Genomic DNA, 24824 nt, shown 5'->3' with positions numbered 1-24824 from the left:
TGTTGGGCTGTACAGAATACTGTTTTAAAAAACCATCATGTTTAAAAACCGACAAAATATAAACTACAAATACCACATACTAAATTATTTATCTGATTTGAATGGGCAGAGTGTACTAAGCAGGAGGTTAAATTTGGCCTTGTGTATTGTTTTAATATCAAGAAAATAATGTTACAGTGTGTTTGCATGAACACAAAATGCCGATATTTAGACTAGCTAGCTGTATCCTTTGTAATAAATTATACTGTCAATGTCCTGGAAAATCATCAAACATTGTGCTACTATCACCTAACATTCAACTGAAAAAAGTATACAGTATAATTTAAGATGGATAGTCCATTAAAATATTTTAACATTCTCTGAGAGGAGAGAGACATTCAAAACTTTTAAGTTTTTGAAAGTTTTAAGTTTTGAATGTCTCCAAATCAAGCATACTTTAAGTTAATATTGGTGACCCCAAAGGGTCTATCGTGGGTCTTTGTCTATTCAAAATGTATTAAAAAAAAGCATCTCTGCTTCTCCAAATTGTAATGAACGTGTCTATGCAGATGATAATGCCTTCTATGTCACAAGCTTATCTCTTCACTGGGTTTAAATAGTATGTTGTGTGTCTGAATTATGTGTTCATACATTTTTTAATTTATTGAGGTGTTTAAATTAACTTAACTTAACTCAATCCACTGACCTCGTGATGGGGCTATTTTCCAAAGATGTGGTAGTTTAAAGACATTTGCAAATATTGGACTATTTTCTAAATCTGGTTATAATAAAATTACACGTGTGAATGTAAAGGCTTGGATAGAGCGAGACGATGCAAATCAAAGCTTTTACAATTAAATCAGGCTACTATCATCCTGTGCTCTTCACTTGCTTCATAAGTAAACTTGAACTCTGTCATGTTTGAGTTCACTTTCACTTGAATTCTCTCTCTGGATGAGTACACACTGCCCAATTGGTAGAAAAGTAGAAATGTGAAACATATGCAGAAATACTGTAGATGCTGATAATGCAGTAGAAATGACTAAAACTGTATTTGGTGACTGGAATGCTCTTGATACAAAATCATGAGGTTACATACAACTGGGAGAAGATCTAATACATAAAGACACAAACATAAGACAGGTGGAAATAAATAATGTTAAGGTCGTTTCAGTACACTGCTGTCTCCTTGGTCCTGATAAAGCCCTGTTATAGTGACAAAAGCACTACAACAACTACTACTACAACAACAACAACAACAACAACAACAAAAACAATCAAAAGATGAAAAGATCAAGTCAGATAAATAAGGTTAACGGAGTATTTGCCCCTGTGGTTTGATAAAATCAATCTGTTTTTATACATAAATTGAAAAAATATTTTTTCACATTGAGAGGGAAAATAAAATATTTACTGTACAAGAAATGACACCAAACTTACAAAATTTTGAGATGGACCCTTGAGTCCTAATGAGTGCAATTCCAAGAAAAGTCACCCACAATCCCTTTGTTAATGCTGTTTGGAACACACTGTCAAAAAACACTTGACCTCCAAGTTATTGATAACCAATTCTGATGGTAAGAAAAGCTGTAGAAAAATAAAGTACCAGTAATCTCAAGATTAAAAGACCAAATGCCCTTGAAAAATTTGCAAACTCTCCAGACAAATTGGAGAGGAATAAATCCACAAATGCTGTACTTTATTTTCTTTTTTTTTCTCTTTAAAAAAGTTTTTTTTTTTTTTAACCAGTCCAGCAGTTGATTTTTCAGTAGGATTGTGGGGAATACTGGGAGGGTTCTTGGGAATTTTTTGGCGGCTCCGTCTCCTTCAGGTCAAACTCATGGAGGTTAAAGTTTATAGTTCAACATGGAAGCTTTTTCCCTCTGATGTGGTCTGGTGGTTCATGTCGAAGGCAGTGCAGTTGGGTGTGATGGCTGGGGGTGCTGCGGTAAAATCATGTGATGGACAGAGGTAAGAGAGGAGCATAGGGGCAACTAACAGGACTAAGGTGTGGTGGAAGGATTGGTAGATTGACAGAAAGAGGGATGGACAGATGACCAGAGGAAGGAAAGAAGAAAAAAGATACGTTATTAGTTTAACAGGAGTAAGTCAGGTTTCAACACATGAGAACAGCAAAATCACATCATATCTAACACCCAGAATAAAATACTGTAGCACAGTAACCTAGTTGGGCTTTTCAGGTCATAATTAAATGTTATATATAAAGAGCAGATTGAGCAAAGAAGCAGTGAATTCTAATATAAAAGCACGTATTTACTTTATAGTGACTCTCAATTGGTAGCCTGGGAAGCAGGCCAGCAAAAACAGATGAAAAACTTAAGCCATGCTGGAATAACCATATTAGTTCATATTTCAGCCGATTCTGCTTTTATCAGACGATTGAATTGGTGTTATCAGTTGTTGATATGTAGATATGAGGTAGTATAGCCCTACTCTACCTTCTAGGTGGCTCAGTAGGCTATTATTGTATATTCTCTTGGTAAGCTAGATCACCCATCTACATGGCTCTAAAGTGCCCAACCGCAGTGCTGTAAGAAGACATAGTCCGAAGATCGACAACAGTAGGAAGTATTAAAAAACTCTAAAAAGCTGTAAGAGCAAGAGGTGGTGGATGCATTAGACAAGCACAGGATTTTCACCTGGGAGATATGAGTTTGCATGTCATGCGAAATCAACTTTCTAACGTAAGGTTCTTTAGTATTTTAACCCTCATGTTACTACTGGGGTCCCTCAAGGCTTTGTCCTGTGGCCTCTCCCCTTCTCTCTGTACACCAACTCCCTTGGTTCTGTTATTCTTTCACATGGCTTGTCCTATCACAGCAATGCTGATGATACTCGCAGTAGAACGGATCTCTGCCTGTCTGACTGATATTTCTCAATGAATGTCCACACACCACCTGAAACTCAACCTAGACAAGACAGAGTTGCTTTGTCTTCCTGGAAAAGGCTCTCCTACCCAAGACCTTACTATCACCCTTGACAACTCTTTGGTAGCACCCACCCAGACCGCAAGGAACCTGGGTGTGACACTTGACGACCAACTCTCCCCTACTGCCAACATTGCTGCAACAACCCGATTATGCAGATACAAGTTGCACAACATCAGGAGGTTACATCCTCTTCTGACCCAGAAGCAAAGGTTCTGGTCCAGGCTCTTGTCATCTCACGCCTTGGCTACTGAAACTCCCTCTTGGCTGGCCTGTCGGCCTGTGCCATCTGACCTCTGCAGCTCATCCAGAATGCAGAGGCTCGACTGATCTTCAACCCACCTAAGTTCTCTCACACCAGACCACTCCTCCGCTCCCTTCACTGGCTTCCTGTAGCTGCTCGCATCCATTTCAAGACACCAGCACTATCTTATCATGCTACTAAGGGATCAGGCCCAGCTTACATCCAGGACATGATTAAACCTTACACCCCAGCCCGCCCATTCCGCTCTGCATTGGCAAATCAGCTTGCTGCTCCCTCACTGAGAGGAACACAGAGTTACTGCATCTTGGCTAAGAGAAAAAAAAGCACTTTTATGTAGCACTCTATAGATCGGCTTATTTGAAGCTACTGCACTTACTAAATGACTTGCTCTTCTAGTTTGTACCCTAACTGTTTAATGCACTTATTGGAAGTAGGGCTGCAACGATTCGTCGACGTTGTCGACAAAAATCGATAATAGAAATTGTCGACAATGAATTCCATTGTCGACAATCGTCGCTAGACGTGTTTTTCCAACAGAGTGAGGCATCTCGCTTCATTACAATCTCTGCCGAGTCGCACATGCGCAATAGCGTCTCTGACGAGCGGTAACGCACACAGCGTCCAACACAGCAGAGCGCGCACGAAAACTTCCAAAGTTTGGGAGCATTTTAGCCTGGAAACGGCGGATACAAAGATTACTTGCAAGGTTTGCAAAGCAGACCTTGCAAGTAATCTAGCCAAAAACAATGACCCTCTCAGCTGGTGGAGAGAAAATGAGGGGCGTTTTCCCACACTGTCAAACCTAGCAAGATCTCTTCTGTACATTCCTGCAACATCCACCCCGGCAGAGCGAATCTTCTCAGCAGCAGGAAATATCTGCTCCCAGAAGAAAGCAAGCCTCACACGAGTCCATGTGGATATAATGACTTTTCTTAGTATGAATAAACTGAACGACATAGCCTGAGCCTCATGTTGATTTTAAACCTGGTCTGTCCACCATGACAGGTTTGTGTCCAGATTGTATCACACAGTCCATGTTTTCAACTTGAATTTGGACAACTCTGAATGCTTTTTTGGCTGTGTATCTACAAATGTCAGTTGTTAAAACCATTAGATTTCAGACAGTTGAGAATTGTAAAGTTATTTTACAACTGAATGCACTTCACAAAATGCACTTTATATATTTTTTATTTATTGTTTTACTGCTGCTAATGTGCCCTTGGTTTATAGGAAAGAAATGTTTACTTGATTTTAATTTATTATTTATTTTTTATAAAACACATTTGCCTGTCCTTGGACAGAGGTTTATTTATTTATGGATTTATGGCCTATCAGCAGAAAAGTTGAATAAAAGATGCATTTTTCATAGAAGTACCCACCTTTCTTGTGTTTATTATCATTTACCACATAATTAAAGCAACCTCATGCTAAATTTAAGAAAAAAATAATAATTTTCCGATTAGTCGACTAATCGTTTCAATAGTCGGTGACTAGTCGACTATTAAAATAGTCGTTAGTTGCAGCCCTAATTGGAAGTCGCTTTGGACAAAAAATGTCAGCTAAAGGACATGTAATGTAATGTAATGTAACCCAGACCACAATTGTTTGAATTCAGAACATGATTATACTGCCAATGTTAAAAAGTGGTGCTTAGAGGTCCAAATGGCAACCGTTACCATGTAAAAAAATGATATTGATCTGAACCTACTAGTAAGTGTAGTAGGCCCCTTCTAACCCATATATATGAGGCTGATCACCACTGATTCAATTTCCATTCAATTGAATTAAATCAATTGGGTGTAAATTCAATATAATAATAGAAAATAATGTTTTAATACAATTTATATCCCCACTTCCACTTTGCAGCTTTGTTTGACTGCTGTCAAACTGCTAACTCAACACTGCAGATGCTGCACTTTAAAAACCTACCAGAAGGGGGAAAACAGGCTCCTTGAGCCGTCAGAAGGCTTTTAATGTAAACCATTTTTGGAGGAAGTGTTGACTTACAATGAAGGCAGCTTAACAGCTATAAAAAGACAAAGTGGATGATATGGGTAAATGGAGTGACTGACTGTTTTAAACAGAGTGGTGGATATGATACGACTCTGTTTCTGCACTGCTGTGGAGATGTAAATTATACATGAGGAGGACATGCTGTATGGGTTCACTCAATAGTTCTCATGTTGTCAGATCCTAGCAAAATAAAACAACTGAAACTCTTACCCAGAACATTTAAAATATGCTTTGTGCATGTTATCTTTTCTTTTATTGACAAAGTGCCTTCATTTGAAACGATACCCTGCCACATTTTTACAACAATAGTGTTGATTTGGTCACACCATGCCAAGTGATCATCCATTACAATGCCATGTCATTACTCTACAGCCAGATTAGCTAAGGTTACTCACAAGTAACTCTATAGAGTTTGCTAACAGCCTAACAAAAAGCCTTTGCAGTCTGAACTCCTGTTCCTGGAACCTTCCTGAAAGTTAAACTTGAATGTTTCAAACTCATTGGTCCAACATTGATTGTAGAAGTTGATACAATACTATTAGTTCTGAGTGGCTGTGGCTCTCCTGTGTTGTTTCACTTTGATATACCCATTTCATTTAGCATTTTAAACACTGACTGCCTGACAGCACGAGCCAATCCGCAGTCCTCGATTCTTTTCTTCCATGTGCACCGCAGGATTATACAGACTATTATAACTATTCCTGCTTTAACTTTGGCACATTTGCTCATAACCATGCCTTCCTGGTCTTTCGGACAGAAATGAGGGCCTCAACCCCTCCCTGGACTAGGAGGGAAGTGGGACCGCTGTGTTTACATACCAGCCTGTCATCCCACTAAATGGCACCAGATTTCCAGCCTGCACCCTTTAAAACCACATAAACAAGATCACAATGAAGGCAAGTAGACACCATTATTTACCATACCCCATGCAGCTGAGACACCTTGTTTAATGTTGAAACAGACAAACTGTTAACAAACAGATTTACTAAGCAATGGGGGTGCCCAAATGTCCGTCCATGCAGTTCAAAGCAAATTGTCACTCAAAATATTCCCACATCACTAAGACACAATAAATATTGGTGTAGTTATTAATACATTAGGCTATATTAGGAGAGAGAGACATGGGGACCAGGCTTCAGGCCCAGCAGCTTAGAGTGGAGCAGGCGGACATGGATGTTAATACTGCAGTCAGTTCACACACTTAAATGTCTACCTATCTTTGTGCTCCTGTAGTATAAATTCTGTATATTTACGCCTGGGACCTATACTATGAAACCAGCTCAACAAACCCAGGATCTCTTTTGGTTATCTGGCTTCACTTACCCTACTGCAGTCACGCCAAGCCTTCACACAATGGTGCTTATTGATAAATCAGCCCAGGGTCTTCCAATCTAGCCAGGAACGTGTTCAAACATAAGGGGTGGGGTTTGCAACATATGACCGATCACAAACATGGCCAAGTCTACTGGCAGCAGAGCGGAGAGCAAACTATACTTAATGACGCAAATACATAGAGGTTTAACACTTAAACTAGGCGGTAAGCAACACAATTGCAGCTGCTAAATGCAGGAAATAGAGCTGACAACAAAATCACCAAACGGGTGAATGTGTTAATAAATAGGCTTATAATATCAATTTATAATGGCAAGTAGCGACATGTACTGCTAAAAATGAAACCGTGTATCAAGTGCACTTTAAAAGAAGAAAAAACAGGTGTAATCATCTTTTAATCAATCTTTATACCATCACTGCACCACTTTATTCAGTTGTACTGTAACTTACTTCAGTAAGTAATGCTGCTATACTACACTGTCACTTTATACCACCACTACATCACTTATTTGTGGTACTGTAACTTACTGCTGCTACACTTTACACTGTCTCTTTATATCACCACTACATCACTTTATTTATTTATTAATGGTACTGTAACTATCTGCTGATACACTTACTGTGCTTTAGGACATGCTGCTACATTTCACTATGGTTTACTGTAACTGACTTAAGTACGAAATGCTGCTACACTCCACTGTGCCATACTGTCACTTAGTTCTGTAGGAAATGCTGCTACATTTTTAACATTTTTAACACTTAAAACTTATCGCTCCTTCTCACTTATCTAGTTTGTACTTATTTTATTTCAATCTGCTGCTAAACTGCACAGTGCGTATTGTTGTATATTGTATATACCTACGCTTAACCACGATGTCTGTTGCACTCTGTCACACTTAGTTCATTGCTTGATTTATCTGATGTTAGCTTTATTTTGATTTGATTTATGTTTATGCTTATTGTTACTCTGATCCTTTTCCGCCTTTGTATTGAAACTGTTGCACAATAATTTCCCTCGGGATAAATAAAGCTTCTTGAATCTTGAATCTTGAATCATTGGCACTCACCCTTAATATTATGACAAACTGACAGACAACTGTTAAGCTAACTCATTATTTTTAGTGCGAAATAAATTATTACTATTGATCCCATCTTATAAATGGTGTCTTTATTTATTGTGTTTTTCTAGGCTTCCCAAACTTATGAATGCTACAGCCCAGTTTGATATCTTCTGTAGCCCACTCAAACCTTTGATCACAACTCTGATTAATACATTAGACTAAGATGAAGTATATCCTGATATATTATTTCATAAACAGAACAGTTCTATGCAGTGCAAATTAATAATGGATTAAATATACAGTAGGTCAGATAAATGAAGGAGAACACATCATTTAAATCACATGGCTTTGTTGTATTACTTCTGATTACTTTCAGTCATACATATTCTATAAATTCAAGCTTAATTAAAAAATTTATAACAAATTATTTATTATAAATGACCGCTCGCGGCCCATTGGTAATACCTTCGCGATTCTTCATGGGAACATGAACCACACATTGGGAATCACTGACTGGGGGGGGTTATACATGGTCTGTATGAAAATTCTAATTGTAATCTTTTAGCTGCAACCCCCGATGGAACGGGGGGGAAATTAATTTAAATGAAGTAACACTAATAATAGTAATAATAATGGATTGGATTTTTTTCTTTTCAAGGCACTCAAAGCACTTTACAGGGTTCCAGGTTCCATTCATTCACACAGTGGTGGTGGTAAACTACGATAGTAGCCACAGCTGCCTTTGGGCAGACTGAAAGTATGCTAACTTTCATATCTTATATAGGAAGCAAGGTGTATTCAATTCAATTCATGGAACTTGATTTGTTCCTGAGGGGCATACAAAAGATTTGTATGCATCTGGGGCTGAACCATAGCATTTATCTTCCCCAGGCAGGTAGTGCTTGTGATACAATGTTTCCCACAGAGCAGGTAGCAATGTGTGGTGCAGGGCTGTACGGAGACCTTTAGAGGGGCCTGGGCTCTGACCTCTCCCCTGTAGAGGCTCTGACAACAGATATGTGAACTGCTTTTATTTGAATCATAATGTGCATATATACATAACTATATGTCTGTGGGTTAGGAAATATGAAATATTTAGTAGAACTTAACAACTTAACTGCTAATTTCTCTTTCCTTTGCTCTGACCATCAGCAGCTACAGCTGTCTGTTCAGAGTTCATCCGCTGTCTCACTTCCCCGGCACACACACACAAACACACACACACAGACTAGCCTTCAAAGTGTACTGAGCTATTCTTGAAATGATTTATGAAATAACTTGTTCCACGCCACTGCCAGCCTGTGTCACTAACAGCGCGTAGGACAGGAATTCAGTGGATGAAGAAACACAACTTCTTTCACTTCCAAAAGACAAAACTGAGTTGGAACCTCCGATAAAACAGACTGGAGCGACCTGCTGCGCTCGCCGCAATATTTGTTTTTTATTTTGCATTGTCTTATAAATCTCATCTCTGTCATCATTCCTATTAGGCAAGAACCCACCAAATATTAGAAAATGGATTCTTCAACCTCCTGAAGGCTACTCAATTACATTCAATTGACCATCTAACATTGACTAAATGTGTTTGGGGACTTAAGTCAAATTTACACTGGGCCCAATTGGAGCAGTTATCTTGACAGATCTCCAGCACACATTAACAACTCCATTATCTTTAGTACTTAAGCACTGATGTCTAATTTGTTTGTCTTCCTTATCAGTTCCAGCCCTCTGGGCCTTGCATAACTACAACTGTCAAGAAATTTTACAACAGGGTCTTTTCTGTCCTGTCGGACCAATTAAATCCCTGATTTAAAGTTGACCTTTCTTCTTTTTTTCTTTCCAGACCTTTCATACAACATAAATAGCACCTGGTTCAGTAAGGTACTCATTACTCTTGTTAAACCCCAGAAAAGATTGAGTTACAGAATGGAGCTGTTGCTGTCCACGTGAACACACAGATTTTGCTCTGACACCCAGATTTCACTTTGCTCAACTTCTGCTGAGAACAGTAGCTAGGGTTGGACAGTCTGAAACCAACATAAGCAGTCACTAACCAATCATAATGATATGTTCTGGTCTTGGCCGTCATTGTCCAAACCCACGCCCTTTGATGCTCATCTGGCTAGGCATCATATTTAACATATAAGGGTTTAATGAATCAATTCCTAATTAGAATTTTTTCACATCACTATTTTTGTATTCTAAAATTCTGAGTGCGTTTTTTTTTGTTTTGAAAAAATTCTCAGACAGGGAGCATTTGATGAACCTAGTAATTCATTTTCAGGGCGGACAGGCGGAACAATAAACGCTTGCAATCCCGCATGCTGTCGCAGTCATCCTCTTATCACACAAACACACACCAGCCCACCAGAGTTAGATTGTCTTGACCGTTTTTCCATGTGATGCACAGTGCAATCAATGGATGAGACGGATCCCTGCCGTTTGTGAGTTCCCTGAAATGTAGAAGGGTTTTCTAAACAGTTAATAGGACATAAACAGGAGGGCAGAGCATCATCCCAAGACTGGATGTATCAGGTAATGTTATGTCTAAACTTAAGCTAGGCTATATGGTTATAAGGATGATAAGTTAGCTTGTACTGGCCAGCAGGGATACAATGGTGCACAGAAGCTCTTTCAGTGGTTATTAAGCACACAGCGCTTGGTGTTTAAATGTGGGGTGCTTTTCCGTCCCTCTTTTCACCATAATCCTCTTTTGGTCTCATTCTGGACTTTGGGCAATGTCACATGATCTTTTTATGGCAAGGAAATACGACCTTCATAAGATAATTAAGTAGCAAGGGATTTCTTGTCGTTTCAAGAGTTTCAGTCAGACCAGAGAATGGATGGTAAAGGGTGGGTGATGGTGGATTCAGGGTGGACACTTACCTTCCAAACGATCAGTCTATCTTACTCTGGACTGATCTCTGTCTCCTGGTGAACAACAACTTTGGTAACAGACATGTCTGGGTGCTGTTCTTTTGCCTCTTTAATGGCTTGAGCCAAAGCCTGAGGAGTGTAGGAAGGACAACAATCCATTCATGTTAAGTAGAACATGATTAATGAGTTTAATTCAAATGACTTGCATGCAGAACAGATTTACTTGATACATGAACACAATTGCTCTATAAGGCAAATTAAGCCTTCAAACGAGTTTAGCTTCACATCTGTGGCAATATGAGCCAACACACAATAAAGCACCTGCTTCCTGCAGGGCTTTGAGGAAAACAACATCATTACAACATCATTTAGTGTGATCAGTGAAGCATGAAACCTTACCCATCTTACATTATTTAACCCCTTTCACACATGCATTGAAAAAATGAAATCATCGAGAAATTACCCGACAGGGCTGTATGTGAGAGCACTAATGTCCCAATCAGTTGGCTCAGACATCAAACAGAGTTTACCCTGCCAGCTCCCTAGAACAAAGTCTATGTAATGTCAGAGCGAGCATATACTATATGTTAATAATGCTGCTCACTGCCTAGAGTATTCACAGCAAGCGAGTGCCCGTATTGATGACCTTGCTCACCAAATCAGTAAGATAACAAACCACTGATGGTGAAGAAGAAGGCCAATTAACACACAGAAACAAAAACGCCTAAAGGTCCCTACACATGATACATAGTAAAAAGGCTTTGCGCCGGCCGCTCCATTCATTTCCTATGGAGGAGGCGGCAGCGCCCAAGGTAGCGGTGTGCACCGATCAGATTTGCCTCTCTGCTGCTGCGCTAAAAGTTCAAATCAGTTGAACTTTGACCTCATTGCCGCTGACCTTTCAAAAGCGCAACCAATGAGATAGAAGCTTTAAATGTGATGTTTACATTTCCTTGGCAATCAGAGAGCGACATCAAGCCGGTTAGAAAGATGGAGGAAAAACGTATTGTTTGTGTGTCCGACTTTTCTGAACTATTAAACGTTACATTAAAGTCGTTTCACGATCTCTGAAGAAAACGTAATGATGGAGGTTTATAAGCAGTCACAGCAGGTTTGTGAATAGGAAGTTTATGAGCTAACGGTTGTTATAATACTAATGTTGATTTAGCCGTTTACTTAACTTATCATGTGAAGGCCCCTTAACTGTGGACATATTGGATTCTTGAACTTCTGTCAGTAAGGACCAATAGCAAAATCATCAGACAAATTCAAGGAAATGCACGAGAGTTGTTGTTTATTACCAAATTACAAACCCCCCCCCAGAGACACAGAGAATGTAGACTATCTCCAGACCTGATTCTCCTGACATTATCTGGAGCTCATACTGTAGAAGAAAACGGCTTAACATTCCTCACCTTGTCGTGATCAATCTCAGTGTCTCCAGTGATGACGATTCTCTTCTCAATGCGAGTCTCAGAGATCCCTCCTTTCACCGTCTACAACAGAGACATGACACAAGATCAAATATAAGCTAGGAAAAACATGCAGCCACACACGACTTGAGCTCCCTGTAAGACAAAGGTGTTGTCCCTCCCTGATAGAGCGTGAGACTTAAGCTGGGGGATAATGAAAAGGAATATGGATGAATGCAAGGCATGCATAACATGTAATGGTAAAGCAATGTCTAATTTGAGAATTTGGGAGAGTACATGCATTTAAATGAGAAAAAACAAGTTGACTGACAGAACGTCATGCTGAAACATGATATGCACTCTATTTTGATGGCTTACCAAGTTCAAATGGCAACATCAGCATTTAAAAATCAGTTAAAATGCCTAAGATATCCCCCAATGCCGTTATGTTTTTTGTATGTTGTTTATTACCTTCCCCACCTCAGTTTGTCTGTTTGTTTGTCTGTCAGCGGGATTACAAAAAAACTACTTGCTCTCATTTTCGTGAGACTTGGTGTTAGGTGTAGCATGGGCCGAGAGAAAACCCATTCAATTTTGGAGCGGCTCTGAATCATGAGGCGGATACACGAATTCGGGGAGGCATTCAGTGTATACTGTATTACTGTCAAAATGTATATAATTGAATCCCCCAGACCTGATACTGTGGGCATGAATAATGATGTTGTAAATTCAAAGCTCTTAAATAACTACAGTTCCAATTATGCTTTGGGGGTGTTAACAGGAAGTATAATATTGCCAGGGATTAAATTAGTTAAGGACCCCCACACCAAGATTACTACAACAATAACTTTACTGACAACAATGTAAGCATCCACATGGATGGACAATATTGTTATGTGGGGCCACCCAGATGATAATAATACACTAAGATGTAAGAATAAAGGAATGCCCATAGTAACATTCCACATCTTTGTTTATTCGGGTACATTTTATGAACCTAAAAATAAGTTTATTGTTTCCTGGCGGTCCCTTGTGCACAGAACTCTAGAGAGGCAAGCAGGTGTCACATCTGTGCAGCAAAGCACAGGAACAATTGACCGACACATCACAGATGGTATGATAATAACATTTAAACACATATATTTAAAATCATGGTTGTAGTTCTTGGTGTGGACTGCCACTTCTCTGCCCTTCATTTGTTTACATTTTGGTATCATGGTCTGTGTCTTTTAATTATGACTCAGAAGAAAAAAGGGCATGGATGCTTAGGGTTTTATGTATGTGAATTGCCTCCACAAGCTCAATGTAGTTCTGCATAAAGTGTCTTTCACTTATGTTTCTGAAAAGCTGTGACATGTTGCTTGGTTTTTCTATCCATGTTAAAAACCAAATGTGTACCTACTACTAAACATTTCCACATCATAACATCAAAGGCATAACCATCACTTTTTGTTGGTATTCAATTCAATGGTATATCATTATGCTTTAATAGTAAAGCTGTCCAAATCTGATGGTAGCTGTGCTTTTCAGAGACATCGGAGGCAAGTGGAAAAGAGACCAGCCTGGTGCCATTCTATTCCTGTTCATGATTCTGATGTTTTTGAGAAGACGTGGTAGGCTATTTACAGTCTCTGCAGTCACTCTTCAGTGAAATAGTGTGTTGTGAAGGGTCAATACCACCAAATGATTGAGTAGGGATAAGTAGGAATCCATTACAGCATGGTGGCAAATGACTGTTTTGATCTGTATTGACTGGCTGTGGGACTGGTAGTGAAGTGAGCAGACCTTGGTGATCTGGGTGGTGGTGGTGGTGCTGATGGTCTCTGAGGTGATGGTCTGGGCACTCAGCAGCACTCCTGAGTCCCTCTCGGCCAGGCTGTCCACTGGCTGTGGGAGAGAGACCTTTTAAGTGTTACACAAGAACCTCAAATGAATCCATTTTAACATACACAATTATCTTGTATCTGTTATGTGTATGTGTGATTTGTAATTCAAATTTGTGTAATTGACTTTTAATGATGATCTCATACTATTTGGAACTGGAGCATGATATTGAACCTGGCCCAAATTAAGCTGGCATTACATATCTGTTCAAACAGATTTTTTTCTAGACTCCAATCAAAGGTTTCTAATCATAGGCTGTTGTATTCAGATTAGTTCTTGTAAGACTGCTTGTGTTAAACTTAAAGATTTGAGAACTTTTTTTAATGAAATGAATGAAAAAAATGGAGGAAAGCATGTTTATGTTTAGTAAGGTACCAAGAAGAAAATGTTGGTATTGATACTGAAACGCAGGTATAGAGCAACTGCCCTGGGGGTCCAGCCCCTCAGGACACCCAAAAGCTTCGTATTCAATGTCAATGGCTGCATTTATATAGCACTTTTATCCAAAGTGTTACAATTTTGTCTCGCATTCACACTCACACACCGATGGAAGCCATGCAGGGGTTCAGTGAGTTGCCCAAGGACACTTTGACATGAGGACAGGAGGAGCTGGGGATCGAACCACCAAACCCTCTCAATCCTGAGCCACAGCCGCCCAGTGTGTGGCCCAGTGTGTGGCAACTAGGGCCTCTAGTGGGTTCATCTTTGGACATAATATATGACCGTTTATACCAAGTATCAATGTAATCAAGGCATTTAGATTCTTTGTGAAATGTATTTTTGTGAGCAGTTGCCAGAATTCCCCTCACCTGTGCTGACTCGTATGTGATGGTCTTGGTCTCAGTGTGAACTAAGGGGATGTCCTTGTAGGTCACACTTCCTCTCAGGGAGTTGGTGATGTCTGAGATGGTGATTGTCTGGGTCTTTAGCACAGGAGACTGGAGGGATCAGATAAAAAGTCAGCAACTAACTCTTAAGACAAAACAACTGCTGTAGTCATGTACAGTATGTGTTAATTTAAGGCATAATGTTAGATTACTCATGAAGTTACTATTGTAACTAGTTCTTATATGGACTACATAGAATGACTAAAGATTTATTTCCCACAGATTCTTGTGGAAGTGTGTTAACAGCGAGTTTGACTGCTGACTTTGTCATGGTGCAGTGTTCATATGAAGTCATCAACAGGATGAGGTGTCTGCTGTAACATCAGTCACATTTGCCAAATAAGAAACAGACAGGGCTTGTTGTGTGGGATGAACCTGAGCTCATATTGATATGGAGAGCTGCACATGTCAGTTGCTACACATTATATTCATTACCTGGGCAGTGTAACATAAGGGATGGTTCACTAGCATATCCAGCTGTCAGCTGAGGTTTGACTGAGCAGGAGTTGAAACCTCAAATACATGCATTTCCCTTCATTACTGTATCTGTAGCTCTTCAGAGTTTATGAGAGGGTTATAACATGGCCCAGACAACCTGGTCGCCAAAAAAAATGCTGGCAATCTACATTTCTGCAAACCAAAAAACATCTATATGAAACATTTTTGGCAACCTTGGCATTAGTATGAGATGGACCGGGCTTTCAACTGAAAACAAGTGCTCCCAAAGTCAGGTGACGAAGTATAACAAGCTTCAACCTTTGCTTTGGGAGGAGGTCAAGGTGGATGGTTGGGGCGAACATTGGACTTGAATCCCAGAGACTGCTGTTCGTGTCCCGTTCCAAGTGAAAGTAAAACTAAATTCTTTTTTATTTTTGAAAAAACCTAACCATATTGTTTTGTTGCCTTAATCTAATCATGTATATAACCCTAACTGACATTATTTCTGTTCATTGTTCCTGCCTGTTAAAAGGAAGGTTTCCGTTGCCACTGTGCACAAGATTGCTGGATTAATATAGAGATATTGCAACTTGCAGTTGCTCATGGAGGAATTGTTGGGTCTCTGCAAACCGTAACTCATGGTGTGGTCCTGACCTACTCTATATGTAAAGTGTCTTGTGATAATTTTTGTTATGATTTGGCACTGTAAATAAAATTGAATAGAGTTTTTGCCTAAACCTAACCATGTAGTTTTGATGTCTAACCCCCTAACCCTAACCCTAACCATGCGACTGTGAAGCCTAAATCTAACACTGTAGTTTAGTTATCTAAATTTAACCATGTAGTTAATTGCTTATTCATATACGTACATGACCAACAACAGACCAGCTGTTTTGCCAAACTTGCAACAATCATTGAGGTCCCCGTCCAGTCAAATGTGTTTTATCTTCTTGTTGCTTGATTTGGATGCTTGAACTTCACTGTCTAGTTTGACACTAGAAGGCTGTTTTCACTTTCAGCTGCTGAAGAGAGGAAAATGTCTTCATGCTCACCTTAAATCTCTTTTCAAGGCGTATATGTATGAGATGTTTCCATGACATCACAGCCGCTGCTAGTGACATTTGTCACAATTTAACTGGCAGAACTCATCAGCAAGTTTTTGTCATATTTGCTGAAACTTTCACTATATCCTGACAACACTACTTGAGATAGACAATCTCTGAAAAAATCATGTTCCTCTGCCTTCACCTGGTGCTCCTGGCATCTGCAAAATTCTACCGCACCCAAAGGAAAACAACTAACCGGAGCCAAGCAGCCTCTGATGCTGTGTCAATGGCTACTTAAGAACTCAAAGATTGAACAGCCTCCCAAATAATTCCTACGCTGCGTTTCATTAGTGGTTCAACTTGCCCTCGTTCACTTCCCCTCAGCACTTGCCCTCGGGGGAAATCTGCCGAAATCTTAAGTGACGTTCCAATAGTCTGAAAAACTGAAGGTAACTTGGTGGTTCTCAGCAGAAAGGTTTGGCGAGGAGGAGAAGAAAAGCTCCGGAACAACTTACTCAAAGAATCAAAGAGCTGTAAGGATCCACAACATCAGGCAGGAGATGAAAGCACTGAAGTCCCAGTACAAGGCGGCGGGACAAGAGGAACGCACTGGCTTGGCCCAGCTAATGTGCATCCTTCGGAAAAAGATCAGAGTTCTCCGCCGTGCAGAGTGGCATCGGAGGCGGCGACGCGAGAGGGCACGTAAGCCTGCTGCTTTCATCGCTAACCCCTTCAAGTTCACGAAGGATTTGCTGGGGCAGAAGCGGAGTGGCAAACTGGTCTCCTCGCAGGAAGTCATAGACCAACATCTGAAGCAGACGTACAGCAACCCCACAAGAGAGCAGGAGCTGGGAGAGTGCAACATCCTCATAGACCCTCCTGAACCAGAAGTGCAGTTTGACATGGCGGAGCTGCAGCTAAAGGAAGTCTGGGAGGTTGTCCACAGAGCAAGGGTGAGCTCTGCTCCAGGACCGAGTGGCACTTCATTCAAAGTGTATAAGAACTGTCCCAAACTCCTGCTGCGTCTGTGGACAATCCTGCGAGTCTTCTGGAGAAGGGGAAGGATCCCTGAACAATGGAGAGTGGCTGAAGGGGTATGGATCCCAAAGGAGGAAAACTCCAGTCAGCTAGACCAGTTCCGCATCATCTCCCTGCTGTGTGTTGAGGCAAAGGTTTTTCTTCAGTGCTGTTTCCAAGCGGCTGTGTACCTACCTGGCAAAGAACACCTACATCGATACATCTGTCCAGAAAGGTGGCATTTCAGGAATTTCAGGATGTATGGAACATACCGGTGTGGTGACACAGCTTATTCGGGAGGCCAGAGAGAACAAGGGTAACCTATCAGTGCTGTGGCTTGACCTGGCAAATGCATTCGGCTCCATTCCACACAAGCTCGTCCAGCTCACTCTGACGAAACATCATGTACCCAGCAGATGCAGAGACCTCATTGCTGATTATTACAGCAATTTCAGGATGAGGGTCTCTTCAGGAGCAATAACATCCAGTTGGCACAAGGTGGAGATCGGCATCATCACAGAGTGTACTATCTCTGTGACACTGTTCTCGCTTGCCATTAACATGCTCACAAAATCTGCTGAGCCAGAGTGCAGAGCGCCCCGCACGAACTCCGGACAACGGCAACCACCCATCAGGGCATTCATGGATGACCTCACAGTCACGACAGAATCAGTCCCAGGCTGCCGTTGGATTCTGAAGGGACTTGAAAAGCTGGTGGCGTGGGCCCGGATGCGTTTCAAACCCGCCAAATCAAGATCTATGGTGCTGAGGAAAGGGAAGGTGGAAGACAAGTTCCGGTTCACCATCTCTGGCACAGCCATTCTATCGATCTCAGAGAAGCCTGTCAGGAGCTTTGGGAAGGTGTTTGACTGCTCTCTGAGAGACACAACATCTATCCAGTCGACATACACTGAGTTGGACGGCTGACTGAAATCCGTGGACAAGTCGGGCCTACCGGGGAAGTTTAAAGCCTGGGTTTACCAGCACGGCATTCTTCCCAGGATCCTGTGGCCCCTCCTGGTCTACTCCGTCCCCATCTCAACAGTTGAGACCTTAGAGAGGAAGGTCAGCAGCCACCTCCGGAGATGGCTTGGGCTGCCAAAGAGCCTGAGCAGCATCGCTCTCTACGGCAACAGCAACAAACTGCAACTGCCCTTCAAATCCTTGGAGGAGGAATTCAAGGTCACCAGAGCCAGAGAAGTGGTTCAGTACAGGGACTCAAGTGATCCGAAGGTGGCGAAGGCAGGGATCCAAGTGAGGACTGGCAGGAAATGGAGGGCAGAGGAAGCGGTTGAAGAGTCAGATGCAAGGCTCCGGCACAGGTGCCTGGTTGGAGTGGTCACACGAGGCCGAGCTGGGCTAGGATCTTTTCCACCTCCCCAGCTGAACACCAAGGGGAAGGACGGGCGACGTCTTGTCCAGGACGAGGTGGGAGCAACAGTGGAGGAGACGAGAACCTTCAAGGCTGTGGGGATGAAGCAACAGGGTGCTTGGACAAGATGGGAGAACGCAGTTGAGAGGAAAGTGACCTGGGCAGAGCTTTGGAAAGCTGAGCCTCAATGCATCAAATTCCTCATCCAGGCAGTTTATGATGTGCTCCCAAGCCCCTCAAATCTGCACACATGGGGCATAGCAGAGACACCAGCATGCCCACTGTGCTCCAAGCGAGGAACCCTGGAACACATCCTCAGTTGCTGTACAAGGGCACTTGGAGATGGACGGTACAGGTGGAGGCATGACCAAGTCCTTAAGACCATTGCGGAAGCCATCACCGCAGGACTGGCATGGGCTAAACAGTTCCGCCCCTCCAATGAAACCACTGCCTTTGTCAGAGCTGGGGACAAGCCCACCACTGCCAAAAGAACATCATCTGCAGGCATCCTGACGTCTGCAAGAGACTGGCAGTTGTTGGTGGACCTTGAAAGACAGCTGAAGTTCCCCAGCCATGTTGCAGAGGAGAAGGAGAGCCATCCGCAGTACCACGGAAGCGGCAGAAAGGGCCTCAAGATGGCTGTGGCTCAAAAGAGGAGATCCATGGAGCCATGGTAGCTAGCTAGCCGTCTGGACACAAGCCGGGACTTGATCAACCCCGGCTGGGTCACCTGGAGGAGGGCGTATGATAGTTGAAAGACCCAAAACGTCCAGTGAATCCAGGAACATCACTGATGATGTGTCCAGACTAGGCATCAGTAGATGTATGTACACAGGTGAGATGGACCCTTGGAGGGCTGAGTGATCGAGTGAGCAATGATCACCCACAATGCACTGCAGTTATGCATATGGTAGATAAGAATACATCCGTGGGTAGGTGGCAGTAATGGACGTAAAACTCAGCAATTGCTCAACACTAAAGAAGAGCAATATGCATCAATAAAGCACTTTTTTATGATCATTAAAGAAACTTCACTAGCTGACATGCTTTTCAGTTTCAGTTTTCTTTAAATAATATACTATTATAAGTCTGTAGGTGAGGGCTGTTCGCCTGTTTAGCAGATCGTTTTCTGAAGAAAATCTCATTGATGATTCATATTTTACTGAAAAATGATTAGTTGCAGTAAATATTTAGTCTACTTATTTTAGTTTATATATCTATACCTGACTTGTATGTTTCTTCTCAACATTATCTGTAAATGCATGGAATAAATATTTTTTGCAATATATCATAGCAATAATAATGATGCTAATCATGATACAGATCCCAACCAGAAGTTTCTGAATCAAAGACGGATACATTTATTTATAAATGCTGACATATTGCATCCATAGAAAACACCTTCATCTCATTAAAATGGGTCTAAAGGTATTTGTGATTATTAGTCAGAAGCAGTACAGCTCTAAACCTGTACCTGGTGCTGGATCCATGATAGTTTGGGCTGAAGTAAACAAGGGCAGGTGCTCCTCCCTCTGCTCAATTTCCCTCAGCTCTCCAAGTGGCTTCTGTGTGACGTGTGCTGCTACGTAATACCAAGGGCTGAGGGGAAGTGAAGGAGGGCGTGTTGAACAACTAAAGAAATGCCGCATGAGCCACTGACACTGCATCAGAGACTACTGGGCTCTGATCTTCCTTTGTGGTGGAATCTTGCAGATGTCATTAGGAGCACCAGGTGAAGGCAGAGGAACATGATTTTTTTTTAACCAATTATCGATCTCATGTAGTGTTGTCAGGATATAGTGACAGTTTCAGCAAAAGTTACAAAAAAAATGTTTCTATAAAAGTTACCAACTTCATCTTTAAGCAACAATATAATTGCACTTTTGCTTGATCAGCACTTTCTAGTGATTGAAATATAACTGATGCAATGTTAATACTCAAAATGACTGCTTAAACTTTGACTACTATGAGCAATGCTACAAAACCCTAAAAAATGTCACTACATTGCAAAATCCTGGAACCAATTTGAAGCAACAAACATATTTGAAGAAGTAAAAAACAGAACTTAAATAACTAGCCACAACCAATCAGTCAGCATGCTCAATGGCACAAAAATTCAGTGGGATGACAGCCAGCAGATTGAAAGCATCCCAATCATCTTTCATAAATTAGTCAGACCTACAAAGGGTCCATGTCTAACTATGCATGGTCCCTAACTAACAACCAGGTATATACAGTATTGGACAGGACAATTGCTACAGTCTGAACCCAGAAATAAACAGAATGAAATGTAGGTAAAGAAACAATATACAGTTGAGATAAAAATTATAGAACAAATTATAAATACTTGATTTATTCTGAAATATTCTTATTTTGTATCGTTCAGAATTTGATAGAATATCCGCTGTGTCTATACCGCTGCTGTACTAGCATGTGTTTTTTTTTATATAACCAAGGCACTTCAACAAAAACCTTTATTTTGTGGAAAAAGAAGTAGAAAAAAAATAGAGAACAGTAACCATTGTGTCGGAATAGAATATTTCAACATTGTTTTCTTAAGGCTCTAGGATTCAAAGGATATCACTAGTTTCTCTGGTTTGATCTTGGTCCATTCTTCTTCAGTCTCTTCCACAGTTCACTAACTGCAGTGGGTTTCTTAGACATTACTTTGACGACAAGGATTTCCCAGAGATTCTCTTTGGGGTTTAGACCTAACTAGTGATGTCTGGTGGGCGCAGATGTGCTGAAGTCATTCAAAGCTGTGACCTCTACACTTCCTGTTCATTTTTGAATCCTATAGAAGAAAACATTGTCGAAATCTTTCTTCTGACACAATGGTTACTGTTCTCTCATTTTGATCACTGTTTTTTTTGTCACTAAATAAAGGTTTTTGTTGAAGTGACTTGGTTATTTAAAAAAACAAAACATGCTAGGACAGCAGCGGTATAGCCACAACAGACATTCTATCAAATTATGGATGTTGAAAATAACAGTATTTCAGAATCAATCAAGTGTTAATAATTTGTTCTCTAATTTTGATCTCCAGTGTAGTAGCAATTTACAGTAACTGATGACAATTTCTAATATTTGATGGTAATACAACACATTAACACTTACTGTATTAAGCTACGAATTCATGATTTTGAGTTTTCTGTACCTTTAAGATACAAACTGCACTAGAAGGCTGCATAATGAGATTAGAATAGGTGGACAGAGCAACGCATATGGCAGAGGTTGTATCAGATCAGTGACTTACTCACAAGATGATGTCATGTGCATGCCCTATCTAGACTTGAGAACCATCATTAAAGACCACAACAGTATTATACACATTTAAATATACAATGTCTGATTTGATGCATTTATTATTTTATAGTACCTATAACAACCTTACTGTAGCTTTAAAGTAATACAGGACAGGAAAAGTCACAACATGCCAAGAAAAATCAGATAAATCCACTGGCTAAATTAGAGAAAGTCCATCAGTAAACAAAGGAAAACAACTTAAACGTTTCTCTAGTATCACAGTGAAAAGTACAGGCTTACAGATTCAGAATTATCCAAAAATCAAGTGACACTGAAACATTTGCAGGTCATACACATGTGTACACACCCATCAATGGGCTGAGTATATTTACTGAACATGCACAGTATTTTATGTATATATTTAGTTAAGTAGCAGTGCTGTAAAAGTAGTAAAGACACATTACAGTTTGTATTATGTTAACCCATCCAGCATTTCAAAGAGTAAACATTATACTTTCCCAGAGTTCATTTAGATCCAGTCACACTTTGTCAAAATGAGCAAATGGTCAACATTTCCTGTCATCATTTGAAAGGCTCTGAACATCATCAACACTGTGGATACAACATGCATAACATTTAGAAATTATGCTGAAGAATCCATGATACATGGTCATTTTCTTGGAAGGTGATTAGTGGGGCTGTACGGTATGGTCTAAAATTTATATCACGGTATAATTTGAAACATAGACGGTAATGGTATTATATTACGATATATTTATCTTAAACGACAATTTTGAGGTTCTTGTTTTTTACTTAAGTATTTTCTTTTCATGCTACTTCATACTTCTACTCTGCTACAATCAGTGAGGAATATTATACTTTTTACTCCAGTACATTTATCTGATAACTTTAGTTACTAGTTACTTTACCGATTAAGATGTTTGCCTCACACTGATATACACTCTTTGCAGAGTAAACGCACAGGCCTCACAGTGACAGCTATAAACTAATACTTTTCTGTCCATTCACTGTTGAATTGCAGGTTTTCTGAGTCAACCTGTTTTTTTCAAAGTAGAAAGAGACATTGTGGTGGTAATTTAACCCGACTGAAACAAGAGAAGAGCGGGAGCGTGCGGATCAGAGCGTTGTGGCCTTGCGCCTACAGTTGACTCAGAACTTACTTCATGTACAATAATAATACATATTTAAAAAGGTTTGGCCTTGACACTGTGGAAGTCACACAGTAATAAATTGATGAGGTGTAAAAGGCCGTTGAAATTAAGATGACATGGTCCTCTAAGATGTCACTACCTGTCTCAGTGCATCAACATACAGAATTTACAGGATTGACAAGTGGACTACAACAAAACTTCACCAAATGTACTGTAACCCTGTAGTTAATCAGGCTGGACAGAAATTTCAACCTTTCAACATCCATTGTTTAGGGGATGGTAGTTTAGACACATACACAGACCCGATTTAAGCTAAATATGCAACTTTTCAAATTGAATAACAATTAAAATACAGCTACTATAAGTGGAACGAGATTCGCAGGACGTGATGGATAGTTAAGAGGAGTCTGTGGAAACATAGCTAAGAGAGCCTTTCTTTAGCAGGACTGGGTAATGCTGTAAAAATCGGCGCCCATAGCCTATAATAACCTGAGTTTAGGTGCCAGTGCCAAAACTACTTCTTTTGATACTCTACTTTTACAAATACTAATTTCTCAAATGTTAAACGTTTAATACTAGCAGCAACACTAGACATTTGTATAGTAAACACATTTTTTTAAGAAAAAGTTTAAACCTGGCAAAATTCTGATTTAAATCAGGAAATATCTGATTTAAAAAAAACAACAACAACAATACGAATCTGACCATACATCCAATGCCAACTTTCAGTACCTTTACATAGATTTTGCTACTTAGTGCCATGGATGCATTTAATCTGTATCAAATTGAGTCCTAGCTGTAAGACTTTATGAGGACTCCACTTTGTTCTTTTTAAAAGAGTTACTTCTTCAGATGGTATCTGGAATGTACTGTATTTATTATCTGCAGTGGACTATTGTACAGTATAAAAACATTAAGCAATAATACATGTGTTCTTTCTGAAAACTGTTCAAAACAGAGCCAGCACACTGGTAGTTTGGAGTTTCATTAAAGCAAGTGACTAACAGGCTGTGCAGGTTTCACATAACATTAGGATGTAGGCCACTGTATATAAAACTGATTACACAATTGTGTAACTTTATAGTGAATGTAACAAAAATCTATCAACTTATACATATGTTGAATCAAGAAAGTAGCAGAAATAAGAGGGAGGTGATAAGTGCTTCTATCACTACAAAACAATTATCAATCTGCAAAATGATCATTTATACTAACAGACATTAAAAACCTTTAATTATCATCCATAGACTGTATATAAAAGATGGACATTCTTACATTGACGTCACCCATTAGTTTGTGAACTACTGTTTTAAAGAATGGCATTTTGGCCGTGACCATCTTGTTTTTTTTAAAACTGGACCATATTTGTGTCCATATCTCGACGAGTGGACAGAGCTGAGTGTGAAGCCAGTGTTGTGTCAATGGAGCTGCGCTTAGAGAGAACCTACATAGGTCGGCAAGATGGCGTCCAGTATGCAAGTTCTAAAAAGTTTTGTACCAACTGAATTAACTAATGATGAAAAACCAAGACATATCAACCTACTAAGAAAGGCACGGTAAATCCACTAGCCTAAAAAAGACTATATTATTTTATAAAGATAGATGGACTTTGATGATGACTAACAACTTTGGCTATTGCTACCTAACCTGCTACTAGCTAGTTTTACCCACCGAATGCTGAGCGCGGAAAACATGTCAAAAATGGGATAAGGACAGGAGTGGAAAGGGGAGTCTTTTTGTTGAAGTGCCTTGGTTAATTAAAAAAACATGCTAGTACAGCAGTGGTATAGCCACAGTTGATATTCTATAAAATTCTGAACAATAAAAAATAACAGTATTTCAGTATATCGCCAGGGTATGTCAGATGTTTCACAT

The 24824-nt window shown here is 40.3% G+C and overlaps 1 protein-coding gene across 1 annotated transcript in view; it reads right to left on the bottom strand.

Moving 5' to 3' along the window:
- Nucleotides 1-10490: 10490 nt before the first annotated feature.
- Nucleotides 10491-24824, bottom strand: part of epb41a (erythrocyte membrane protein band 4.1a) — a gene marked incomplete at its 5' end in the record, with an annotated part of 75236 nt that continues 60902 nt past the window's right edge. The window contains 4 exons of the mRNA XM_083925815.1: nucleotides 10491-10604; nucleotides 11891-11971; nucleotides 13673-13774; nucleotides 14581-14709. Coding sequence (XP_083781941.1) covers nucleotides 10506-10604; nucleotides 11891-11971; nucleotides 13673-13774; nucleotides 14581-14709 — 411 coding nt within the window. The 3' untranslated portion in view covers nucleotides 10491-10505. The remainder of the gene's footprint in view (nucleotides 10605-11890; nucleotides 11972-13672; nucleotides 13775-14580; nucleotides 14710-24824) is intronic.

Source organism: Echiichthys vipera (assembly GCF_963691815.1).
Source record: "Echiichthys vipera genome assembly, chromosome: 13".
NCBI classification, from domain to species: Eukaryota; Metazoa; Chordata; class Actinopteri; order Perciformes; family Trachinidae; genus Echiichthys; species Echiichthys vipera.
The sequence above is the reverse complement of the archived record's forward strand: the minus strand, read 5'-3'. Positions and strand labels throughout refer to the sequence as shown.